The sequence below is a fragment of the Cebus imitator genome, unplaced genomic scaffold (genome assembly GCF_001604975.1).
Source record: "Cebus imitator isolate Cc_AM_T3 unplaced genomic scaffold, Cebus_imitator-1.0 Scaffold35, whole genome shotgun sequence".
NCBI classification, from domain to species: domain Eukaryota; kingdom Metazoa; phylum Chordata; class Mammalia; order Primates; family Cebidae; genus Cebus; species Cebus imitator.
The window spans coordinates 7386002-7407603 of record NW_016107350.1 but is presented as its reverse complement, the minus strand read 5'-3'; the positions used below and the strand labels follow the sequence as shown (position 1 = coordinate 7407603).

The 21602-nt window shown below is 45.2% G+C and overlaps 1 protein-coding gene across 2 annotated transcripts in view; it reads right to left on the bottom strand.

Moving 5' to 3' along the window:
• Positions 1–21602, bottom strand: part of MYO10 (myosin X) — a 276172-nt gene that overhangs the window by 8091 nt on the left and 246479 nt on the right. For both annotated transcript variants that reach the window (XM_017524655.2, XM_037737124.1), the window contains exons 27-36: positions 20784–21027; positions 17482–17577; positions 13046–13139; positions 11185–11240; positions 8486–8628; positions 7916–8110; positions 6562–6719; positions 3060–3183; positions 1907–2204; positions 726–933 (exon numbers count right to left, since the gene is read on the bottom strand). In XM_017524655.2, coding sequence (XP_017380144.1) covers positions 726–933; positions 1907–2204; positions 3060–3183; positions 6562–6719; positions 7916–8110; positions 8486–8628; positions 11185–11240; positions 13046–13139; positions 17482–17577; positions 20784–21027 — 1616 coding nt within the window. The remainder of the gene's footprint in view (positions 1–725; positions 934–1906; positions 2205–3059; positions 3184–6561; positions 6720–7915; positions 8111–8485; positions 8629–11184; positions 11241–13045; positions 13140–17481; positions 17578–20783; positions 21028–21602) is intronic.

The following is a 21602-nucleotide window of genomic DNA, read 5'->3' as shown; positions in this document are numbered from 1 at the left end:
AAAAAAAAAAAAAAAAAAAAAGAGAGGCAGATGCTGGGCTGATTTCTTGCAAACCTATGTTGTTAACAGGAAAAGTGGGTGAAAAGCTGAAGTCCTGTCTTCAAGCGGATAAATTTTATGAATTCCAAGGAACAACCAAGACTCCAGGTGATGATTTTTTTCTGCACAGGTGGGGGGGCGTTGGGGGTGGTTACTGTACTATCTTTTTGGCCAATTGGTTTTATAATAGTAAGTTCAAACTTAGAAAATGTGGCCGGGGGCGGTGGCTCATGCCTGTAATCCCAGCACTTTGGGAGGCCGAGGTGGGTGGATCAGGAAGTCAGGAGTTCAAGACCAGCCTGGCCAACATGGTAAAACCCCGTCTTAAAAAAAAGAAAGTGTGTTCATTTGCCATTCATCTAGCTAACCATGTGACAAACTCTCTGCTGCAGAAGCACTGCAGTAAACCCCCATCAAAATGGGTGGACCTGAGCCAGGTCTGCAGCACTGCTAGACACGCAGCTGCTTCTCAGATTAGCAAGACTGTGACTCAGGTACTTTATCTCTGTTTCCACTCATCTTAATATATGTTTTTATCTCTATATTGATGTGGTTGCTTATAGGTGACATGCATTTCCTTAGTACTGAGCAGATGTACTAAGCAAATTGCAACTGCGAAGGGCAGCGGCTCTGACATCGCACCGCGTTCCTGACCCAGATGCGTCTGCAGCAGCACATCTCCTCACCTCCCCAGCGGTGGTGTGGGAGTTGATGGTGATCTTGCAGGAGCCTCCTCCATGGCAATAGACCGTGGATGTCATCTCCTGCCTGTGGATCAGAGCTTCGATTTCATCTCGCGAAGGTACAAACTCTCTGCATTTGGTTTTCTTAAGAGATTCGTAAGTGAAGAGAGCGTATTTTTCCATCTCGGTTCCTGGAAACTGTTCCCGTATCCTAGGAGACAAACACTAACTGTTAATTTTTAGACTGAAGAGGGCTGGCTGCTGGGAACTGGGCTGTGGCAGGTTCTGAGACCAAAGCAGTGAATGGTCCCCCAGTGGTGAATGGAGCAAGCACCAGTGACTTCCTGGCAAGGGCCTGCTTCATTCTGTGCAGTTCAACTTAAATACAAAAAAAAAAACCCTAAAAGAGCGAATGTCTCACTGGGAGCAGTTGTGCTGCCAACTCACTTCTGCAGCATTGTTAATACTTGAAGAGTCATGCCTCCTATTATCACATAAAAATTCTTGGCTGGGGGTCTTGGCTCACACCTGTAATCCCAGCACTTTGGGAGGCTGAGGTGGGCGGATCACATGAGGTCAGGAGTTGGAGACCAGCCTGGCCAACATGGTGAAGCCCTGTCTCTACTGCAAATACAAAAAGTTAGCCAGGTAGCCAGGTATAGTGGTGGGTGCCTGTAATCTCAGCTACTTGGGAGGCTAATGCAACAGAATCTCTTGAATCCAGGAAGCAGAGGTTGCAGTGAGCCAAGATCGTGCCATTGTACTCTAGCCTGGGCAACAAGAGTGAAATGGTCTCAAAAAAAAAAAAAGGAAAGAAAAGAAACTTCTTTTTCCATAGTGAATCGAAATCCCAATCAGATCGTTTCTACCTCTGATCTGGAACAAATATCCAAGTTGGTATTTTTTTAATATACAGTAGTGGTAATTAAATTGATCCAATGTCCTACACGTGAGGACACTACACCAAAAGTGACGTGGTCCCTGAAATAACCTTGTGTGGCTTAAAGAGAAAAAGGATGGCTGCATTCTGCAAGCTCGCTCAGGCAACTCACGAGTCTGACCCAGAGGTCCCTGCCCTACTGGAGGTATCTTCTGTTAAAGAGCCTCTTTATCAGAACAAGGACCCAGTGCCCCATCTGCTGGACAGCTCTGTCCAGCTCACCTACAGTGCCCACGTGCTTTACCTTTTCAGATGGAACTTGAGATACTTGAGAATCCCTCGGCTCGGCAGGAAGGTGCAGCTCAGGCACGTCAGGATCTGCCAGCTGTACAGGTTGCCCACACTGCCAGGGTGGGGCACTTTGTTGGTCTGTTTGATGAGCTGGCAGTACAGCTCATCCCGCAGAGGTCGTAGGTCATGCCCTGTCTGCAGGATGCCCTGGATTATTGGAATAGGGTCAGACATGGACTCCAGCTGCTGCAGGGAATTGAATATCTTGATGGCTTCATCCTGAAGGGTGGTATAGCCTTTGTCTTTGAGCACTAGGACAAGCAAAACAAACACAGAAGTCACCTGAGGGGTTCAGAAACGGGCATGGGCATAATCGGAGCAGTAGTCAAGACAAAGGAATAAACGGAGTGAAGTGCCCATGACACTCCGTATACATCTCCATCAGCAGAACACAGATCTCAGAGCACAGAGGTGGGTAACTTAACACTGTTTTGTTATCTAATTGAACTTCTTACTATATACAATGCTAACTTAAAAGGTAATCTGTTGCCAAACAAAACCCTTTTTTGGAATGCAAAATTACTCAGGATCTGGTTGTCTGGCTACTCTGGGCCAGGTGCAATGGCTCACACCTGCAATCTCAGCACTTTGGGAGGCCGAGGCGGACAGATCATTTAAGGCCAGAAGTTCAAGACCAGCCTGGGCAATATGGCAAAACCCTGTCTCTATCAAAAATACAAAAATTAGCTGGATATGGTGGCACATACCTATAATCCTAGCCACTTGGGAGGCTGAGGCATGAGAACGACCTGAACCGGGGAGGCAGAGATTGCACCACTGCACCCCAGCCTGGGTGACAGAGTAAGACTCTGTCTCAAAAAAAAAAAAAAAAAAAGGGCTACTCTCAGTTCATGGGGAGAGAGCTGGCATTGTCTGACTTCTTTAAATCTTTTTACTACAGCAATCAATCTTAGCATTACTACAACCACACTCTAGAAGTCCTGCTTTAGTAATGAATCTAAGTATATTTCATCTTTTCCTTCCAATTCATGATGAATAAGAGTCTCTTTGAGCTCAAAACAAATGCTACTGTGTTAAGCCAAAAAGAGTTAACAGGGCAAGTGGAATCGTGGTCTCTGAGGACTCGGGGTGGAATCTGGACTTACAGTTGAGATTTATGTCCCCGTAAGGAAGGGGTAGGAGAGGCGAGTGCAGGGGGTGGTGGGTGTATCGGAGGATGGGGTTCCGCTTGTAAATCTGTTCCACCACGTCTGAGTTCAGGCAGTTCTCCTAGAAAAGAAAACAAGCAAGCTTATTCTAAGAAAGCTGTACCTGAAGGAACAAAATCAACTGTATTTTCCTACATATACATATTTTTTAAGAGTTTCAAATATCCATAAACCTAGCGGGGCAAAATGGTGGAAATCCAGTGTTAGGTGGTTTCACGAAGATACCAATCATCTGCGTGTGAAGAGAGAAGCCACAAAAATTCATTCTACGGCTCATTCTCTTAGTGTCTCATGCATGTACTTCCCCATGTGATTTGAAATTTTCTCTCCTGGAGATTACATACACTTAAAAAGTTTAATCTAGGCTGGGCATGGTGGCTCACGTCTGTGCATTTTGAGAGTCCAAGGCGGGAGGATCGCTTGGGCCCAGGAGTTTGAGACCAGCCTGCGCAACATAGTGAGGCCCCGTCTCTACAAAAAATACTACAAAAAATAAGTGAAATTAAAAAATTAATCTGAACTTCTGTTATTGATTTAGGCATTAGTAGCCAAATCAGGTTATTTTTATCTATAGTTTCTTTTTTTTTTTTTTTTAATTGGAGTGCAGTGGTGTGATCTCTGCTCACTGCAACCCACACTTCCCGGGTTCAAGCGATTCTCCTGCCTCAGCCTCCTGAGTAGCTGGGACTATAGTCACCCGCCACCATGGCTAATTTTTTTTTTTTGTATTTGTAGTGAGACAGGGTTTTACTATGTTGGACAGGCTGTTCTTGAACTCCTGACCTCATGATCCGCCTGCCTCGGCTTCCCAAAGTGCTTGGATTACAGGCGTGAGCCAGCGCCTGGCCTGTAGTTTGTTTTATTAACACATTTGCTAGCTCTTTAATTGATGTTTTCTATTCTCTCTACACCTGAAAACTACAGACGTTAATATATTCTTGGGGAGACTGTCCTTCCACATGCCTGCCCACTGTTCCACCTTGAAATGTAAGAGAGTCTCTCACAGAATTTCATCACCATGTACTTATGCTCCTAAAATGTTCCTCTAGGATATGAAAAAACCAAAGTTACTTTTAGAACCTTAAATCAACAGAAAAGTTGGAGAAGAGGTAATGAATCATTCTATCACGGGAATTTCATTTCCACTATAAAACTTTTTCAATAATACCCAATTGAAGGCCAAAAAAAAAAATTGTTTTAGTTACTTAAATAATTCATATGGACTGGTTTAGGGTCATTTGACTCATTTCTTAAGAAGCATGGCTTCATATTTGAAAACTCATATTTACTTTTTCTTTCTTGGAGACAGAATTTTGCTCTTGTTGCCTAGGCTGGAGTGCAATGGCATGATTTCAGCTCACTGCAACCTCTGCCTTCTGGCTTCAAGTAATTCTCCTGCCTCAGCCTGTGGAGTAGCTGGGATTACGGACACCCGCCACCACACCCAGCTAACTTGTATTTTTAGTAGAGACGTGGTTCCACCATGTTGGCCAGCCTGGTCTCGAACTCCTGACCTCAGGTGAGCCACCTGCCTTGGCTGGGCATAGTGGTGAGTGCCTGTAATCCCAGCTACTCAGGAGGCTGAGGTAGGAAAATTGCTTGAACCTGGGAGGCGGAGATTGCAGTGAGCTGAGATTGCACCACTGCACTCTAGCCTGGGTGATAAGCAAGACACTGTCTCAAACAAACAAACAAACAAACAAAAACCCAACTGGCTTGTCAGAATCTGGTTCCAAATACTCAGAGAATGTATCACTTTGGAATTAGGAGGCCAGTTTGATTTTGGTGGAAAATTATCCACCACTGAAGGATTAGATCCTCTCCACCTCCACAAAAGCTAAGTTCCCTCTTGGATTTGGTTAGCTCATTTCCTTTAACGTCCATCAGTAAAATACCTGCCTCGCCATCCTTCTGGCATCTTCCCTGTCACAGCCCACATCTGTCCCTCACCTTGGGAATCTGGCTGCAGGACTGCGTGGAGGGCCGGCAGTCTCCCTCAACTTGTTCTGCACCTGGGATTGCCCAGCTACGTGCAATGCAACCAGAACATCCCCCGTCCGCGTTCCATTTCTGGAAAGTGAGAGTAATAATCCCCACCCAGGGCTGCCACACAAACACTCACTCCCTCATCTCACATACATTTCCTGAGCCACCACACTTACTGATAAACAGGAATTCACGATTTAACATGCTCAGTTACTACAGAGACTCAGGAGCTTCTGGGAGTTTGCAAGTGCCTAAGGGATGCCAAGTGTTCTAGGCCACTCTGGGCTCCTTGGGAATTCACTTGTGTGGCCTGGAAACTGGACAGTGACAGTAGAACTAGTGGGTCACTCCTAGAAGGTCCCCAACTGAGGCTGAGGTGGAACCTGAGGCAAGGCAGGTGTTCCCCCGTGGAGGTCACCACATCTCCATGAGCAAGTAGCCCCAGGTGCAAGCTGCAGACCACGCCCTCCTGCCCACAGAGCCCAACGGGTGGGACTGGGTGCCTCGGCGACAACATCTAACACTTCCCTAGAGACAAAACATTTTTGGCATAAAATTTCCCATTTAGATTCCTGAAAGCAGGGTCCTCAAACACAAACTGAACCAAGCGCTAGTTTTTTGGGTTTTTTTGAGACAGACTCTCATTCTGTCACCCAGGCTGGGTTGCAATGGCGTGATCTCGGCTCACTGCAACCTCAGCCTCCCAGGTTCAAGCAAGTCTCCTGCCTCGGCCTCCTGAGTAGCTGGGATTATAGGCATGCACCACCACGTCTGGCTGATTTTTGTGTTTTTAAGTAGAGGTGGCGTTACGCCATGTTGGTCAGGCTGGTCTCAGACTCCCGACCTCAGGTGATCTACCTGCGTCGGCCTCCCAAAGTGCTGGGACTACAGGCATGAGCCACCGTGCACGGCCTATATCTTAATTTTTAAATTTTTATTTACTTATTTAAACTTTCTTGTTAACAACCAAGACACGCACGTTAGCCTAGACCTGCATAGGGTCAGTGTCACCTGTCACTGCCTTCCACGTCTACTCCTGTCCTAGTGGGAGGTCTGCAGAGGCAAAAACAGGAATGGAGCTGGCAGCTTGTACCGACGATAATGCCTTCTTATGGATACCTCCTGAAGAAGCTGCCTCGGGCTATTTACAGTTAACTTTTCAAAAATATGTAAGTAGAAGGAACACCACACCGGGTTAATTTTTTGTATTTTTAGTAAAGATGGGGTTTGACCATATTGGCCAGGCTGGCCTCACACTCCTGACCCCAAGTGATCCACCTGCCTCGGCCTCCCAAAGTGCTGGAATTACAAGGATGAGCCACCGTGCTGGCCAACCAAGCGCTAATTTTGATTCCAGAGTAAACGCTGAGCTTCGCTAATGCTGAGGTCTTGGTGCTCTAAGGGTAGAGTCTGAGCTGTCATCACCCACCTTGATGGGCTTGTCTTGTCTTACCTTGATGTCCTGAATCAGCTGCTGGGTGGGGGTGTCGATCGGGGCCTTGGTGTCGGTCACATTTTGAATGGCACTGGACCACCGGGTGGCCTCGTTGAGCAGCTTGGTGTAGAGCCGGTAACAGTGCTTGCGCCCATACACGGTGACGTTCCAGTAGCCTGCAAGGGCAGGGGACAAAGCACACGCATGTCAATGCCAACCTCAGGGACTGAGGCGATGCCTGTGTCCTCTCTGACCTTAGTCCCTTTAATTATTCAATAAACTCTGGCTGAATTCCTACAGGTGTCCTGCCCCACGCTAGGTATCCAGGGATGAAGAAAAAGACAGTGTCTCTTGCACAGTGGCATTTATAGCTGACAGGGGGAGACGAAAATTAGAACAATAAACCCATCATTAAATATATAAAGATACATGGTAACTGGCTCTGGAAGGGAAAAGGGTAAGTTAACATCTCTTTCTGGGCCTTTAAACAGGAGTGAAAACTCCCTCCGATTTCTGACTTTCCTTCTTACTTCCTGTTTCTTCCTTTCCCTTCCTTAGCCTCTCCCTTTGGAAGACGGCACTTGTGCCTGGCAGAGTGTGAGTTCAGAGGCAGGCTGTCTGAACCACCACCCAAACATGATGCGAATGGAACGACTCCATTAAACAGAAGCACAAAATCGCAACCAGCAACAAAAATCAAAACAAGCCATCTTCTGGAAACACTTTTGTAATACAAAAAAATGAAAAGAAACCCTCTAAAAGCTACATGTGCTATGCTACTAGGCTGAGTTCACGGACAGGATTTATCTATTACAGGGTGCACAGGACGCTCATCATACAATGACGGAAAGCAGCCTGGCCCACATGGCAAAACTCCCATCTCCATCAAAAAGTATAAAAATTAGCCCGGTGTGATGGTACGTGCCTGTAGACCCATCAACTCCTCAGGAGGCTGAGATGGGAGGATCGCTTGAACCCTGGAAGTCAAGGCTGTAGTGAGCCATGATCGCGCCACTGCACTCCAGCCTGGGCAACAGTGTGAGACCTTGTCTCAAAAATAAGAATAAATCAAAAATAAAAGGATGAAAACAGAGCATATAAAAACAAAGCTTCCTATATGATGCCCTGCATCTGTTGACATGTTCTTGTCCTCGCGAGAGTCCATGAATCAAGACCTCTAGTATGGCTTAAACACTAAGTGGTCATAACCCCAAACAGGCTTAGAAGATAAACCAAGAAGACCACGTCTTTGAGGGGAAATAAAGTACACACTTGGAAGGAATCTTATTCCTTTGCCTGGAGCAAGCCCAGACTTTAAGATTTGATCCTCAGGGTTCGGGCCCAGCCAGTCACAGGCAGCCAGCCTGGTTACCTGTCTCTTTAAATATCTTCTCATCCGGGGGGACGACGGAGCAGAGGCTGTTGAGGACCAGGGTCCCCAGTTTCAGTGCATTCTTCTCTGAGCTCTTGTAGTAATCCAGGGAATTGTGGGTGAGTACAAACCACCGTTTCTTCAGTTTCAGTGAAGACATCTTTGGACTGTTCTTCACCTCTTTGTGCAACCATCCTGGAAAAAAACATTCAAGTGTAAATTAAAATCTATGAGGGGAAACCCCAAAGATCACACAATCATCTGCATAATGCTACCAGATGGGTGGGGTTTCTACCTATTTGGCAGAAAAAGACCATGATCACCCCAACCTGATGTGAATATAACAACTACATGAAACACACACACACACAAAATAACGACTAGCAACAAAAATCAAAACATGATCCTCTGGAAACGCTTTTATAATACCACAAGTTAAAACTCATTTTAACAAATCTCCAACAGTCCAAAGGACTGGGAAAGGCAGCTCAAAATGGAAATGCTGCAGATGTCTATATGCAAATGAAAACGGGAGTGTGAAACAGACGAGGAAGCAGGGGAGGCAGTCACCTCTCACGATGAATTCCTGGCCCTCCACTCTGGTGTCGCCTTTGGACCGCTGCAGCAAGGTAATCCAATGGTGCATCTCCTCCGGTGTGTCGGCGTTGCAGTGCAGCACCCGGTTGGCCGTGATGATCACAAATGAGTTGGGCCTGAGAGACAAGGTGAGAAGGAAACAAAGCCTCTTAGCTCTACCGTCAGCATCACCTCTGTGTGAACCAGGACTCAATGCCTTCTTCCCGGCGTTGGGTCACGGGGATATACACGGCTGGATTATTTGTGTTTTTATGAAGGCAAACCTTGCTCATTTCTGCAGAATTTCTTTTACGCATCATTAACCTTTAAACTTGGAGCAACACATTCATTCTGAAGGTCCTGGAAGGGAAAACATCTCTTGATGCAAAACTTTCCAGATGAAACTCAGTTCCGGGAAGGCTAAATAAGGTGACTGTGAGGGAAAATTTTTTTTTTATGCCTCTCCAAAGTCAATTTCTTCCTGCCATGGGTAATATTTCTGTGAGTTGGTAATGAAATGTCAGACACCAGCAATAAAACAGGATCAGTAAATAGCTGCAGGTGGAGCATCTTAAACACTTGATTATGCTTTGTACAAAAAGCCTCCTGGGTCAATGTTTTCAAAGTCATCTGACAAGGGTGCACTTCCCAGTCATGGATAACGTGATAATGGAAATTTACTTTCTCCCTCACCTCTTTTTGTCTGTAAATGCCCTGAACCTCTCTCATAGGCCCTTGCTAATATTAATACTAACTCCTCTATCTAACAGCTTAAGCTAGTGAATGTGAACTCTTTCTTGCAAGTCTTCAAGTGTTCACTGTAGTTAGGTGACACAAAATTCGAGAAAAAGAAAAATAATGGCTGGACGCTGTGGCTCACACCTGTAATCCCAGCACTTTGGGAGGCCAAGGTGGGCAGATCACCTGAGGTCGGGAGTTTGAGATCACCCTGACCAACATGGAGAATCCCCGTCTCTACTTAAAATACAAAATTAGCCAGGCGTGGTGGTGTATCCCTGTAATCCTAGCTACTCAGGAGGCTGAGGCAGGAGAATTGCTTGCACCCGAAAGGCAGAGGTTGTGGTGAGCCAAGATTGCGCCATAGCCTGGGCACTCTAGCCTGGGCACAAGAGTGAAACTCCGTCTCAAAAAAAAACAAAAAGAAGAGGAACTGGACTGCAGGACACCGGGAAAGCTATGCAAACAGGCTTAACTTGAGGTCCCCCTTAAAAATTAAAAAAAATTTTTTTCTAAAGTTGGAAACAAAGAGAAGTGGGCAGTTGAGGAAGAGAGAAAAGTTAATGAGGATGCAAAGTTCTAAGCATGGATCATCACATGTCCGGCCTGGAAGAGTGAAGGGCTTGGGAAAGCGAAGGTGTGGAGAAGGTAAAGAAGAAAGAGAAGAGAGAAGAAGAAGGAGGAGGAGGAGGAGGAGGAAGGAAGGAAGAAGGGAGGGAGGAGGAGGAGGAAGAAGAAAGAAGAAGAAGAAAGAAGAAGAAGGAAGAAGAAAGAAAGAAAAAGAGAAGAAAAGAAGAAGAAAAGAAGGAGGAGGAGGACGAGGAGGAGAAGAAGAAAGAAGAAGAAGAAGGAGGAAGAAAAGAAGAAGGAAGAATAAGAAGGAAGGAGGAGGAGGAAGAAGAAAAAGAAGAAAGAATAAGAAGAAAGACGAAAGAAGAAAGAAGAAGGAAGAAGAAAGAAGAAAGAAAGAGAAAGAAAGAAAGAAAGAGAAAGGAGGAGGAGGAGAAGGGGGAGGGGGAGGGGGAAGAAGAAAGAAGGCGGCTTTGATTACTGATATGACACACACGTGTCAAAGCTTGCTGAGCCAGGTGTAAGGAGGTGCAGGCTGACTACTAAAAACAAAGGGCCCCTGGTTCAGAAGGGCCCTGTCAGTGGGAGGGTGACAGAGACCCCACCACTCTAATTCTGCCAAGCAGGCACTATATTTTGTTGTCAACTTTAACACACTCATATGCACTTTCCGGCTGTCTTACTGAGGACAGAAGTGAATTTGGATTCTTTCTCTGGTCCGTACTGGAGAAACTTTTCTTAAATTCTGCTGCCGGCCAGAAGTAGAACTTACAAGATAATACAGAAACACAGAGACCACACAGATAAAGTTCACTGGGCACAAGGACGCCTAAGACCGTCTCCAATGACGATTTGCCTTCAAAAATCAAAACCAAAAAGGGTGCCAAGAAAGAAGAAATATCAAGGAAAATAAATGCTTGTGGTTTATTAATACCCTACGTATACATTATCATCAAAATCCTTCTGAAGCTCATCGTTAAGCTCAGCAAGAACGGCTCCCTTCCCCTTTACTAGAATATCATTTTCCTAAACAGGCATTTTCTTCCTGTATAAATCCCAAGTTTGTCCCTGTATCCAATATCCCTAATATTTTTAATATCCAGGAATATTAAAAATATTCCTCATGCTTTTTAAAAGTTGTCTCAATTAGGATCCCAAGGTTTTCTCCAAAACTTCAAAGATACCCAGAGAAGGAAACTTCTGGATGATGTAAAACTGGGTAGCATTGAAGGAAGACTTTGGATTGCTGGGGTTGACAAGGTGGGAACACACAATCTTGTGTGATTTCACAGCCCCGTGAAGAGGGAAGTGACGGAGCAGCACAGACACCTGTGGACACACACAGGTGATGAGCTGTTTTTGTGAAGAGCCGCATCTGAGCTTACCTGTCAGGGCTGTCAGAGGCGCACACAGAATCAATGAGCCCCACATCCAAGGTGCCCTGGAAAGGAACAAAAAAAATAAAGAAAATGAGAGAACCACTAACGTATGGTGCACACTATAGTAACACCTCTAGCCCACAACTCCCAGTCAGAAAAGGCTCTTTTCTTTTTCACTTCAAAATAATAGTTATCTATGAGATAACTCCTCTGTTGTGTGAGCACAAATAGCCTCTACACAGGGCATATAGCTCATTTATTTAAAAAATTATAGTTAATCACTTCCTCTTGTCCTTTCAATAATTTCTTTTTTAAAAATTAATATTTTACTAAATTTGCTACAAGTATCTCTATTTTAGTTTAATTTGTTGGTTTTGAAGAGTCTCACTCTGTCACCCAGACTGAGTACAGTGGAGTGATCTTGGCTCACTACAATGTCTGCCTCCCAGGTTCAAGTGATTCTCATGCCTTGGCCTCCCAAGTAGCTGGGACTACAGGTGTGGGCCACCACACCTAGCTAATTTTGTATTTTTAGTAGAGATGGGTCTGACCATGTTGGCGAGGCTGGTCTCAAACTCCTGGCCTCAAGTGATCCACCTGCCGTGGCTTCCCAAAGTATTGGGACTTCAGGCCTGAGCCACGGCGCCTGCTCCTTCTTGTTCTTAAAATACATTCGGTGAACAGAGTTTATGACCATTCAATAGTATAGATTTCCTGATTATATTTTGTCCTTTGATTAAATTTTACACTTCTTCTCCTAAGAAACTTTATTTCAAGTTTTTCTGATGAGGAAATAAAACTTTACTTCTAAAGCAGGGTTTTGTAGCTTTGTGTATACGTCTGAGATAGAGGAAAGACAAAGAATACAATTTAGATTTTGCCCAGGCGTGGTGGCTCACACCTGTAATCCCAGCACTTTGGGAGGCCAAGGCAGGTAGATTGCCTGAGCTCAGGAGTTTGAGACCAGCCTGTGCAAGAGGGTGAAACTCTGTTTCTACTAAAACACAAAAAATTAGTCAAGTATGGCGGCATGAGCCTGTAGTCCCAGCTACTCGAGAGGCTGAGGCAGAAGAATTGCTTGAATTCAGGAGGTGGAGGTCACAGTGACCTGAGATCACGTCACTGCACTCCAGCCTGGGTGACAGAGCAAGACTCCATCTCAAAAAAACAAGAATACAATTTAGATTTCACCAAGTCCTTTGAAGAGTATAAGTGTAATGTGGCTTCTGTGCCTTCATTAAAAGTAGGATTATTTATTTTGTTCTTTTAAAGGTCTGAAATGGGAGAATTGGAATGTATTACTGTATAACCTATAATTTATTAGTTTTTTTTTTAAGAGACAGGGTCAGGCTGCTGGAGTATAGTGGCGCAATCATAGATCACTGTAGCCTCAAATTCCCAGACTCAAGCGATCCTCCTGGCTCAGCCTGCCAAGTAGCTGGGACTACAGGCACGTGACACCATGTCCGGCTAATTTTTAATTTTTTTTCTTATAGGCACTGTCTTGGTATGTTTCTCAGGCTGGTCTTGAACTCCTGGCCTCAAGTGATCCTCTCACCTCAGTTTCCCAAAGTGCTGGTATTATAGGCATGAGCCACAGTACCCAACTTAATTTACTGTATTTATTATTGTATTACTATGATATTGTACTATTTATTGTATTTATTATTGTACCGATTTTAAACTCAAATGGTCCTGTTTTTCTCCTTAATTATTATATATTTACTTTTAGAAAGAGACTACTGTCTGGAAATTCCCAATAATTCCCTTCTTTGCCATCCTGATGCCCTCCCTGTTCCTGCCCCTGGACACTTCACCCCATCCCACCCCTGGATACCCCACCCCACCCCAGGCAGTGCTTCCATACCACAGCATTCTGTGGGTTTGCCTGCTCGTCATGCATCTCCTGGATCTCCTGGTCTGTGGACGCGTGGACCTGACTCAGCACGCTGAACCACTGGCTGTGGGGAAGAGACAGCAACAGTCAAGGAGAGGCCAACCTCGTATTGGCAAAGCAATGGCATCCTACTCCACGTGCTCTGTGAAAATGACATCTCTGAGCACGTTTGCTTTTGATTACTTCTCGGGTAAATGAGGATTTCAATACCAAAGAATAAAGTTAGAAGAAGCAGATGAAGTACCTGTGAATGCCTTTAAGTGCTAGGTTATGTTCTAACTTTAGGTCAACGGACGTCCGTTTCCTCCAGGTCCCATAGACCTTTATAGACATTTGATGATGATGAATGAGTTCCTTGAGAAATTAACAGCAAATAATAAAATCCTGAGTTCTACCAAATACCTATATCAAGGATCCTTATTTAAGATATTATTTATAAACTAGGGAACAGTCAGGTGATTTTTCTGCTTTAAAAAATAAATTTCAAGGTGAGAAGATCAATACAGACTGAGCAACCATAATCCAAAAAAATCTGAAATCTGAAATGCCTAAAAACTCAAAACTTTTTGAACACCACCATGATGCCCAAAGGCAATGCTCACTGGAACATCTCGAATTTTCAGATTGAGGATGCTTAACTGTTAAGTCTAATGCAAATATTCCAAACTCCAAAATCTGCAATCTTTCAGCCCCAAACATTTTGGATAAGGGATACTCAACCCGTAATGGGAGAGTGTCATCTTGGAATGGCCACGAGATGTATATTTTTTCTATGTATTCTCAGGATGGGGATTTCAACCCCCTAACAGCATTTCTACTCAAGTCAATAAAACCACAGAAGAGCTGGAAATGAAAAATAACTGCTTAAAGCAGAAAACTATTTAGACGAGATAACTCTTCCATCTTCATTTCAAATGAGTACCTGACATCCAGCCTCAGCACAATCAGAAAATAAAAGGTGGCTGGGCATGGGGGCTCATGCCTGTGATTCCATCACTTTGGGAGGCCAAGGTGGGAGGATGGCTTGAGACCAGGAATTTGAGACCAACCAGCCTGGGAAATTTACTAAGGCCCAGTCTCTACAAAAAAAAATTAAAAATTAGCTGGGTGTGGTGGTGCATGCTTGTAATCCCAGCTACATGTGAGGCTGAAGCAGGAGGATCACTTAAGCCCTGAAGGCCAAGGCTGCAGTGAGCCACGGTCATCCCACTGCACTCCAGCCTGGGTGACAGACCAAGACTCTGTCTTACAAAAAAACAAATACAGGCCAGGCATGGTGTCTCACTCCTGTAATCCCAGCACTTTGGGAGGCCTAGGCAGGTGGATCACCTGAAGTCAGGAGTTCGAGACTATCCTGGCCAACATGGTGAAACCCCGTCTCTACTAAAAATACAAAAAAAAAAAAAGCTGGGTGTGGTGGCACGTGCCTGTAGTCCCAGCTACCAGAGAGGCTGAGGCAGGAGAACTGCCTGAACCGGGGAGGCAGAGGCTGCAGTGAGCCGAGATCGTGCCACTGTACTCCAGCCTGGGCGACAGAGCGAGACTGTCTCAAAAACAAAACAAAACAAAAAAACAAATACAAAATGAAGCAAAACATGTCAACTCAAGAAAAACCAAGCAGAACAAAGTCATGATGTAACTAGAAGCATCAGGAAAATGACCATGAACAGCCATGCTTCCATCCAGCATTTACTGACCAACTACAAAACGTGAGAGCTACCAAAGATGAGAGACACACCAGGGCATCCTTCTCCTGCCGGGGGCTTATGAGACACAAAATATATAAATGCTCCTACTATTTAAGGCAGAGGGGAGAGTACTCGGTATGTAACGGAATAGTTAAGTGAAAAAATGACACCTGTATGTAAAGGTAGGCCGCGCAAATTATTTACAGCAAAGCACTTAATCTACCTCCCGTGCTTCCTAAAGGAGAAAAATGTGACTATAAGCTTGAGAATATTCAACACATACAACAGATATGCATATACATCTTGTATACAACAAGGGCAATACTTGAATATAACTCTGCCCTATCCATTCTGGTTAACCAAACAGCAAGACGTCACTGCTTTGCTAAGCTCAAAAATATCCCAAATTAAACACTGAAAAAGACATACATTCAAGTTGTAGTAATTACATACACAAAGGCATACAATTTGTTGCACTTTCAATTCTGTCTAGATTATACTCTTAAACTTATAAATTTCTTCTCTTGAATCAAGTATAACTTGGAATCTGAAAAGGAATTAAAAACAAAAAAAACAAAGTGTTCCACTGGTCAGGAGAAAAAGTCCTTGGCTAAAATATTCCAAAGGTTAAATTTAGCAGGTTCATCATGGCATAAAACAGACACGGCAGCTGCCAAACGCCGGGCCTGTAATTCAGCTGAAAAGCTGCAGGCATTCCCTGCGCCACAAACAACCACACGTGGTCTCTAGGAGTCGCAGATGGAATGATCGCTGTAATTCCAGGTCTGCTTGTTTTTCCAGTTTTGTTAGAATTTATGGGTCTAAGCAGGGTTTTAGTTTGTTCCCATGGGAAGAATTATTTTCTGGTGTCTTTCCCCTTAATGATGCTACCATGGTGTTGTATCATCTTAGAAACATTCAAAGGGCAAGGGGTAGCAAGAGGTCCTGAGAACACTAGAAGGTCCTAACGATCTTGGGGCTGAGGATTGAAGAATTAGGCTGTTGGATGTTACCCTCATAAATGAAAAGGCGTTCTCTAGCATTGCTCGTAGCAGATGACAGACACCCCCAACACAACCCTGCAGACCACAAAGCTGCAGGAACAGACAGGACAGACACTCCACTGTGTCAGATCCACTAGGGGACCATGTGATGCATCACCCTGAAAAGCAAATGCTAAGTCTCCTTAATTTTGTGCTATGTCTCCTCAGCACTCCAACATGGAAACCTGAAGTCCAAGAAGTTAAAGACAACTTGCCCCAGCCAATGAAGGACTCCACCCTCCTCTAATGTCAGTCAAAAGTTAAAGCTCTTAGGAAGAAATGTTCTTAAGAAGTTTAATGTCTCCATTCAGCAGAATTGAGGCTGCACTGCATTGCAAATGATACTGTCCTTTCTCTGTACCCCAGTCTCCTCATCTGCAACATATGGATGATGGCAATAATTAACATCTACCTTGCAGGATTCAAAATAATCAAGCTCTGGGCGCGATGCTCACGCCTGTAATCCCAGCACTTTGGGAGGCCGAGGTAGGAGGTCCTGATCATGAGGTCAGGAGTTCAAGACCAGCCTGGCCAACATGGTGAAACCCCATCTCTACTAAAAATACAAAAATTAGTTGGGCATGGTGGTACATGCCTGTATACCCAGCTACTTAGGAGGCTGAGGCAGGAGAATTGCTTGAACCCAGGAGGTAAGCGAGCTGAGATCACGCCACTGCACTCCAGCCTGGGTGACAAAGTGAGACTCTGTCTCAAAAAAAAAAAAAAAAACAGCTGGCTGGGGGGTGGCTCACGCCTGTAATCCCAGCACTTTGAGAGGCCGAGGTGGGCAGATCACGAGGTCAAGAAATCAAGACCATTAGGGCCAACATGGTGAAACCCTGTCTCTACTAAAAATGCAAAAATTAGCTGGGCATGGTGGTGCACACCTTAGTCCCAGCTACTTGGGAGGCTGAGGCAGAAGAATCACTTGAACCCAGGAGACGGAGGTTGCAGTGAGCTGAGATTACGCCACTGCACTCCAGCCTGGTGACAGAGGGAGACTGCCTCAGAAAAAAAAAAAAAAAGAAAAAATCAAAAGAGCAAATCAAAGGAGTTAATTATTTGTGAAACATTTAGAATAGTGCCTGAAATATGTAGGTAATAATGAAACATTTAGAATATTAACCTCAAATAGAATTGGGATTACTTTTGCACCAACCTAATAGTAAGTTCTGTGTAAGTCAGTATCTCTTCCACTGAATTCTTCAATATTAGCATCTTTACAACCCTCCCAATGCCATAGCACTATCACTTAGTTAGACACCCATCAGTTACTGCTCCCTGCCCTTTTGGTCCTCATGCAAACACAAATGATTCACTTTCAAAGCTCAGAAGCTTCCACAGGGCCGGCCTTCAGCTTCATGCAGCTGTGTAATTTACACATGCTACCACTGACAGTGACAGCCTGAATGAGATGACAATGGGTCCGTCTAGTGGCATCGGAGCCTAGAAATCCTGAACCCTGTGCTGTAAGTGAACACATCTGCCCAGGGAAAGATTCCTCAAGGGACAAGTACATGAATCTCTTATGACTCTTGGTTCCTCAACCATCCTAATAGAAAATTAATTAAAATTTTTCAAGGCCAGTATAGTAAACAGAGCTCTTTGTGATGCTCACACCTGTGCACGAGGGTATCAGGAGGTGGGTAACACAAAGTCGACAGCGCAGACTCACCTGGCGTCTTCTGGGGACTCTGCAATCAGGTGGAAAGTCCTATCGGCCATAATGATGTCGATCCCATTCTCCTTGGTGGTGTTATCTATGATCTCTCTGCAAAGGAGCAAAAGCAGCACATCAGGAATACCAAATTCTGAATAACCGAGGGAAGCAATTTCATGAAACCAATGACTAGCATTGGAACTGTCTGCTACTGAAGAAACGGTACATAGTTGGCCCTCCGTATCTGCGAGTTCAGCATCTGTGGATTCAACTAGCAGCAGATCAAAAATAAAGCTCCAATAAAAAATACTACGAATTTAAAAACAATACAGGGTAACCACTATTTACAATGCATTTGCATCATATTGGGTATTATAAGTCATCTAGAGAAGATCTGAAATATATGGGAGAATATGCATAGGTTACATGATATCATTTTATAGCAGGGACTCAGGCATCTGAGGATTTTGGTGGCTGCAGTGGGATGGTAGTTCTGGAGCTCATCATCAAAAGACTTGGAGGGACCTAAAGTTTTTTTCCTTTTAGCAATGATGAACATTCCCTCTCGGGGGAGCCAGGCTCCTCTCTGCTGCCCAGGGAAGAGGCTGCGGCCAGGGATAGCAGACTTCTCTAGGAAGGGGCTCTCTCCCCCTCACACTGGCCCACCCAATGCCCACCCCTGCGCTCAGGCCCTAGACAGGCCCGGGGCAGCAGCCCCCACTCCTGCCTGCAACTTCCTCTGGTTCCTTTCTCAAATCTACAAAAGCCAGCCTGGCCCAGTGTCAGCCCTTTCCCTAATTCATCACAGCCCCCAGCTTAAGGCCATGGCTGCTGCGTCTGACTTCTGCCTGAAATGTGCACATTATTTCCATGAGGGGTGCTGGGGGGTGGGGGTGGGGGGGGGTGAGGTGCAGGATGCAGGTGTGTCTCGTTCTCAATACCATCTTGATCTCACCTGCAACCCTCCCTAAACAGCATTAGAGGAATAAAATTGGTGAACCAGGTTAACAAAATCACGGTAAAACAGCAGCAGATGTTAGGATCAGACCAGAGATAGAACAGGTAATACGTTTGATGAACAAGGGTTTGGGGCATAAAGCCAGCTTTCTCTGATAACTAAAGAAGTAAAAATGTTCACAAAACATGTATTTTACAACAACAAAACTGTGAAACACTCTGATTGGTTAGAAAAAAAAAGTATTATCTGATCTCATAGCTAGAATCACTCAGATAAAATATTTTTTAAAAAAACCAAGATGAGGGCCGGGCAAGGTAGCTCACACCTGTAATCCCAGCACATTGGGAGGCCAAGGCAGGCGGATCACTTGAGGTCAGGAGTTCGAGACCAGCCTGGCCAACATGGTGAAACTCCAGCTCTACTAAAAATACAAAATTACCCAAACGTGGTGACTCAGCCCTGAAATCCCAGCTACTCGGGAGGCTGAGGCGGGAGTATCGCTTGAACCCAGGAGGCAGAGGTTGCAGTGAGCCAAGATTGTGTCACTCCACTCCAGCCGGGGCAAGAGAGAGAGACTCAGTCTCAAATAAATAAATAAATAAATAAGGCCATTGCAGAAATCTAAACAATTACTAGAGTTTGGATAATATTAGGAGCTAATATTATTTTTTGGTACTATGATTATATATTAGAATCTTCAAATGCATACTAAATATTTACAGAAGAAATTACATGACAGCGACTTGCTGTAAAAGAAGGTAGTTTGGTGGGAAGTGGACTGGTAGAACCATGGATGAAACACTCTTGGCCACGGTGGACAGCCACTGAAAGCTCTGGAATGAGCCCATGTTTTGTTACATTCTTCTACCCACTCTTGCATGATTGAAGTTTTCCATAATAATAATTCACTGTTCCTGTTCTATAGGAGGCGACAGAAATGGCTGAGTAAGAGCTAACATTTCCATAACTCAGTGTAATTTTGATGAAGCACCTGAGAATAGAGCTTTTACGAAGCAGCATACAAAGCGAGTTGCAGAAGAAGCATCCATCAGTGTACTCTGCTGAAACTCAACACCATGCCTACCTCTCTCACAGCCTCCTGGTGCTTGTGGTCCCTTCTACGGGATAAAGAGAAACATCATGGCCGTAATCCCAGCACTTCCGGAGACCAAGGCAGGTGGATGGCTTTGAGCCTATGAGTTTGAGACCAGCCTGGGCAACATGGTGAAACCCTGTCTCTATTAATAATATAAAAAATTAGCCTGGCGTGATGGTGGGCGCCTGTAGTCCCAACTACTAGGGAGGCTGAGACGGGAGGATCAACTGAGCCCAGGAAGTTGAGGCTGCAGTGAGCCAAGATCATGCCACTGCACTCCAGCCTTGGAAATGGGAATGAGACCCTCTGTCAATCAATCAATCAATCGACTGACAGACAGATGAGGAACATCATGGTATGTGAGGCTGAGGGAAGACGGTGGAGGCAACAGAGCCGTGCCTTGCTGTGAGCATTTGCTGTGGCAGGATTCGGACCCAGAATTTTCACCAGCCCACCCCTGCACCTCACGAACTCCAAAGGGACAGCCTGGAAATGTCCAGTATTCTGCCATCTGCAGACACCTGAGCTTTGCCCTTAAAATCAAATACATAAAAGACTGTTCTCTCCTCATTTAACTTTCCACTTTACAATGAATACTTTTCTGAAGTTACTGGTGCTGGCTGATTACTTAAGGCTCCTGACTTCAGGCATTAATTTGTTTCCTCAAAGCTTCTTCTACTGAACATTTGAGGTCCCTCAGTTTTGAGTGGAGTATGGCTACAGGTTACCCCCAAACAAGTTTTCAGGCTTAGTATCTCGTTACCCGAGAAAACCAGCTGCCTGTAACTCCCAACAATTTTCAGGAAACATTACTTAGTCTTTAACAAAAATAATAGGCCCTCAATAGTCCAAAGCTTTGGTTCTGTAAGCGGGTGGCAGAAAAAGGGGTGTGTTGGATTCGAAGGACAGCTCTGTTCCTCTCATTGCTGGGAATGGGGATGGCTAGCATAGCCCACACTGGTATAACTGCAGACAAGCCATTCATTTCAGAAAGCTCCTCCAGTCTGTCTGCTTTCGATTTAGCTAATTTATCCGTTGGCTACAGCGGGAGTAAGGAATGGAAAGTACATTAAGCCATAAAAAGACTCAGCCACTTGTTCCAGATTCACACCATTCTTCCTGCACACACTGAACTGAATCATCAGGACACCTACTACAGGCTCCTGCCGCTGCAAGGAACCTGCACAGCGTGGCTCTGTGACATCACACCAGCATAAACCATCAAGCAACCCGCCGGGGCCACGGCCTGGCTTGGCAACCTACTTTGCCGTTCGCACTTGGACGGTGCCCTTGAGCTTCTCCTCGCTGTCGTTTTCAAAATACATCAGCTTGGACTGGCGGAGGACAAACCAGCGCTTCTTCCAGTTTCTCCTGGATAGCGTGGAGGAGCCCCCACCTTTTTTGTGGAGCCAGCCTTGCTTCAGGGCCTCCTGCTTGGAGCGGAACCACAAGAAGGTTTCATCCTTGAGGACACACCAGCGGCGTTTCCAAGAGTTCATCAGGCCACCTGTTCCCCCCAAGATTGGGTAGAGAGGGATGTAAGAGAAGTCAGTCAAACTGGATGACAACAACATGCACAGCAGATGTGAAGGTCCAGCCAAGCTTAGACTCTGTCCCGGCTACAGCACCGCAGAGAACCCTCAGCAAGGAACGCCACTGCTAGCTCATGTCTGGGGGCACCACACAGATGTCACATCAGCCGGGCTGGATCACACAAGAATCCTTATATCCAAAGAGTTCCTGCTCACGTAGCTCAGAGAGCTTTGTAAGGAGCCAAAAGGAAAGCAAGAAATGGGCTGGGCATGGTGGCTCACACCTGTAATCCCAGCACTTTGGGAGGCCTGGGTGGGCAGATCACCTGACGTCAGGAGTTCAAGACCAGCCTGTTCAACATGGCAAAACCCTGTCTCTACTAAAAATACAAAAATTAGCTGGGCATGGTGGCATATGCCTATAATCCCAGCTACCCAGGTGGCTGAAGCAGGAGAATCACTGGAACTCAGGGGGGCAGAGGCTGCAGTCAGCCAAGATTGCACCACTGCATTCCAGCCTGGGCAACAGAGCAAGACTGAATCTCAAAAA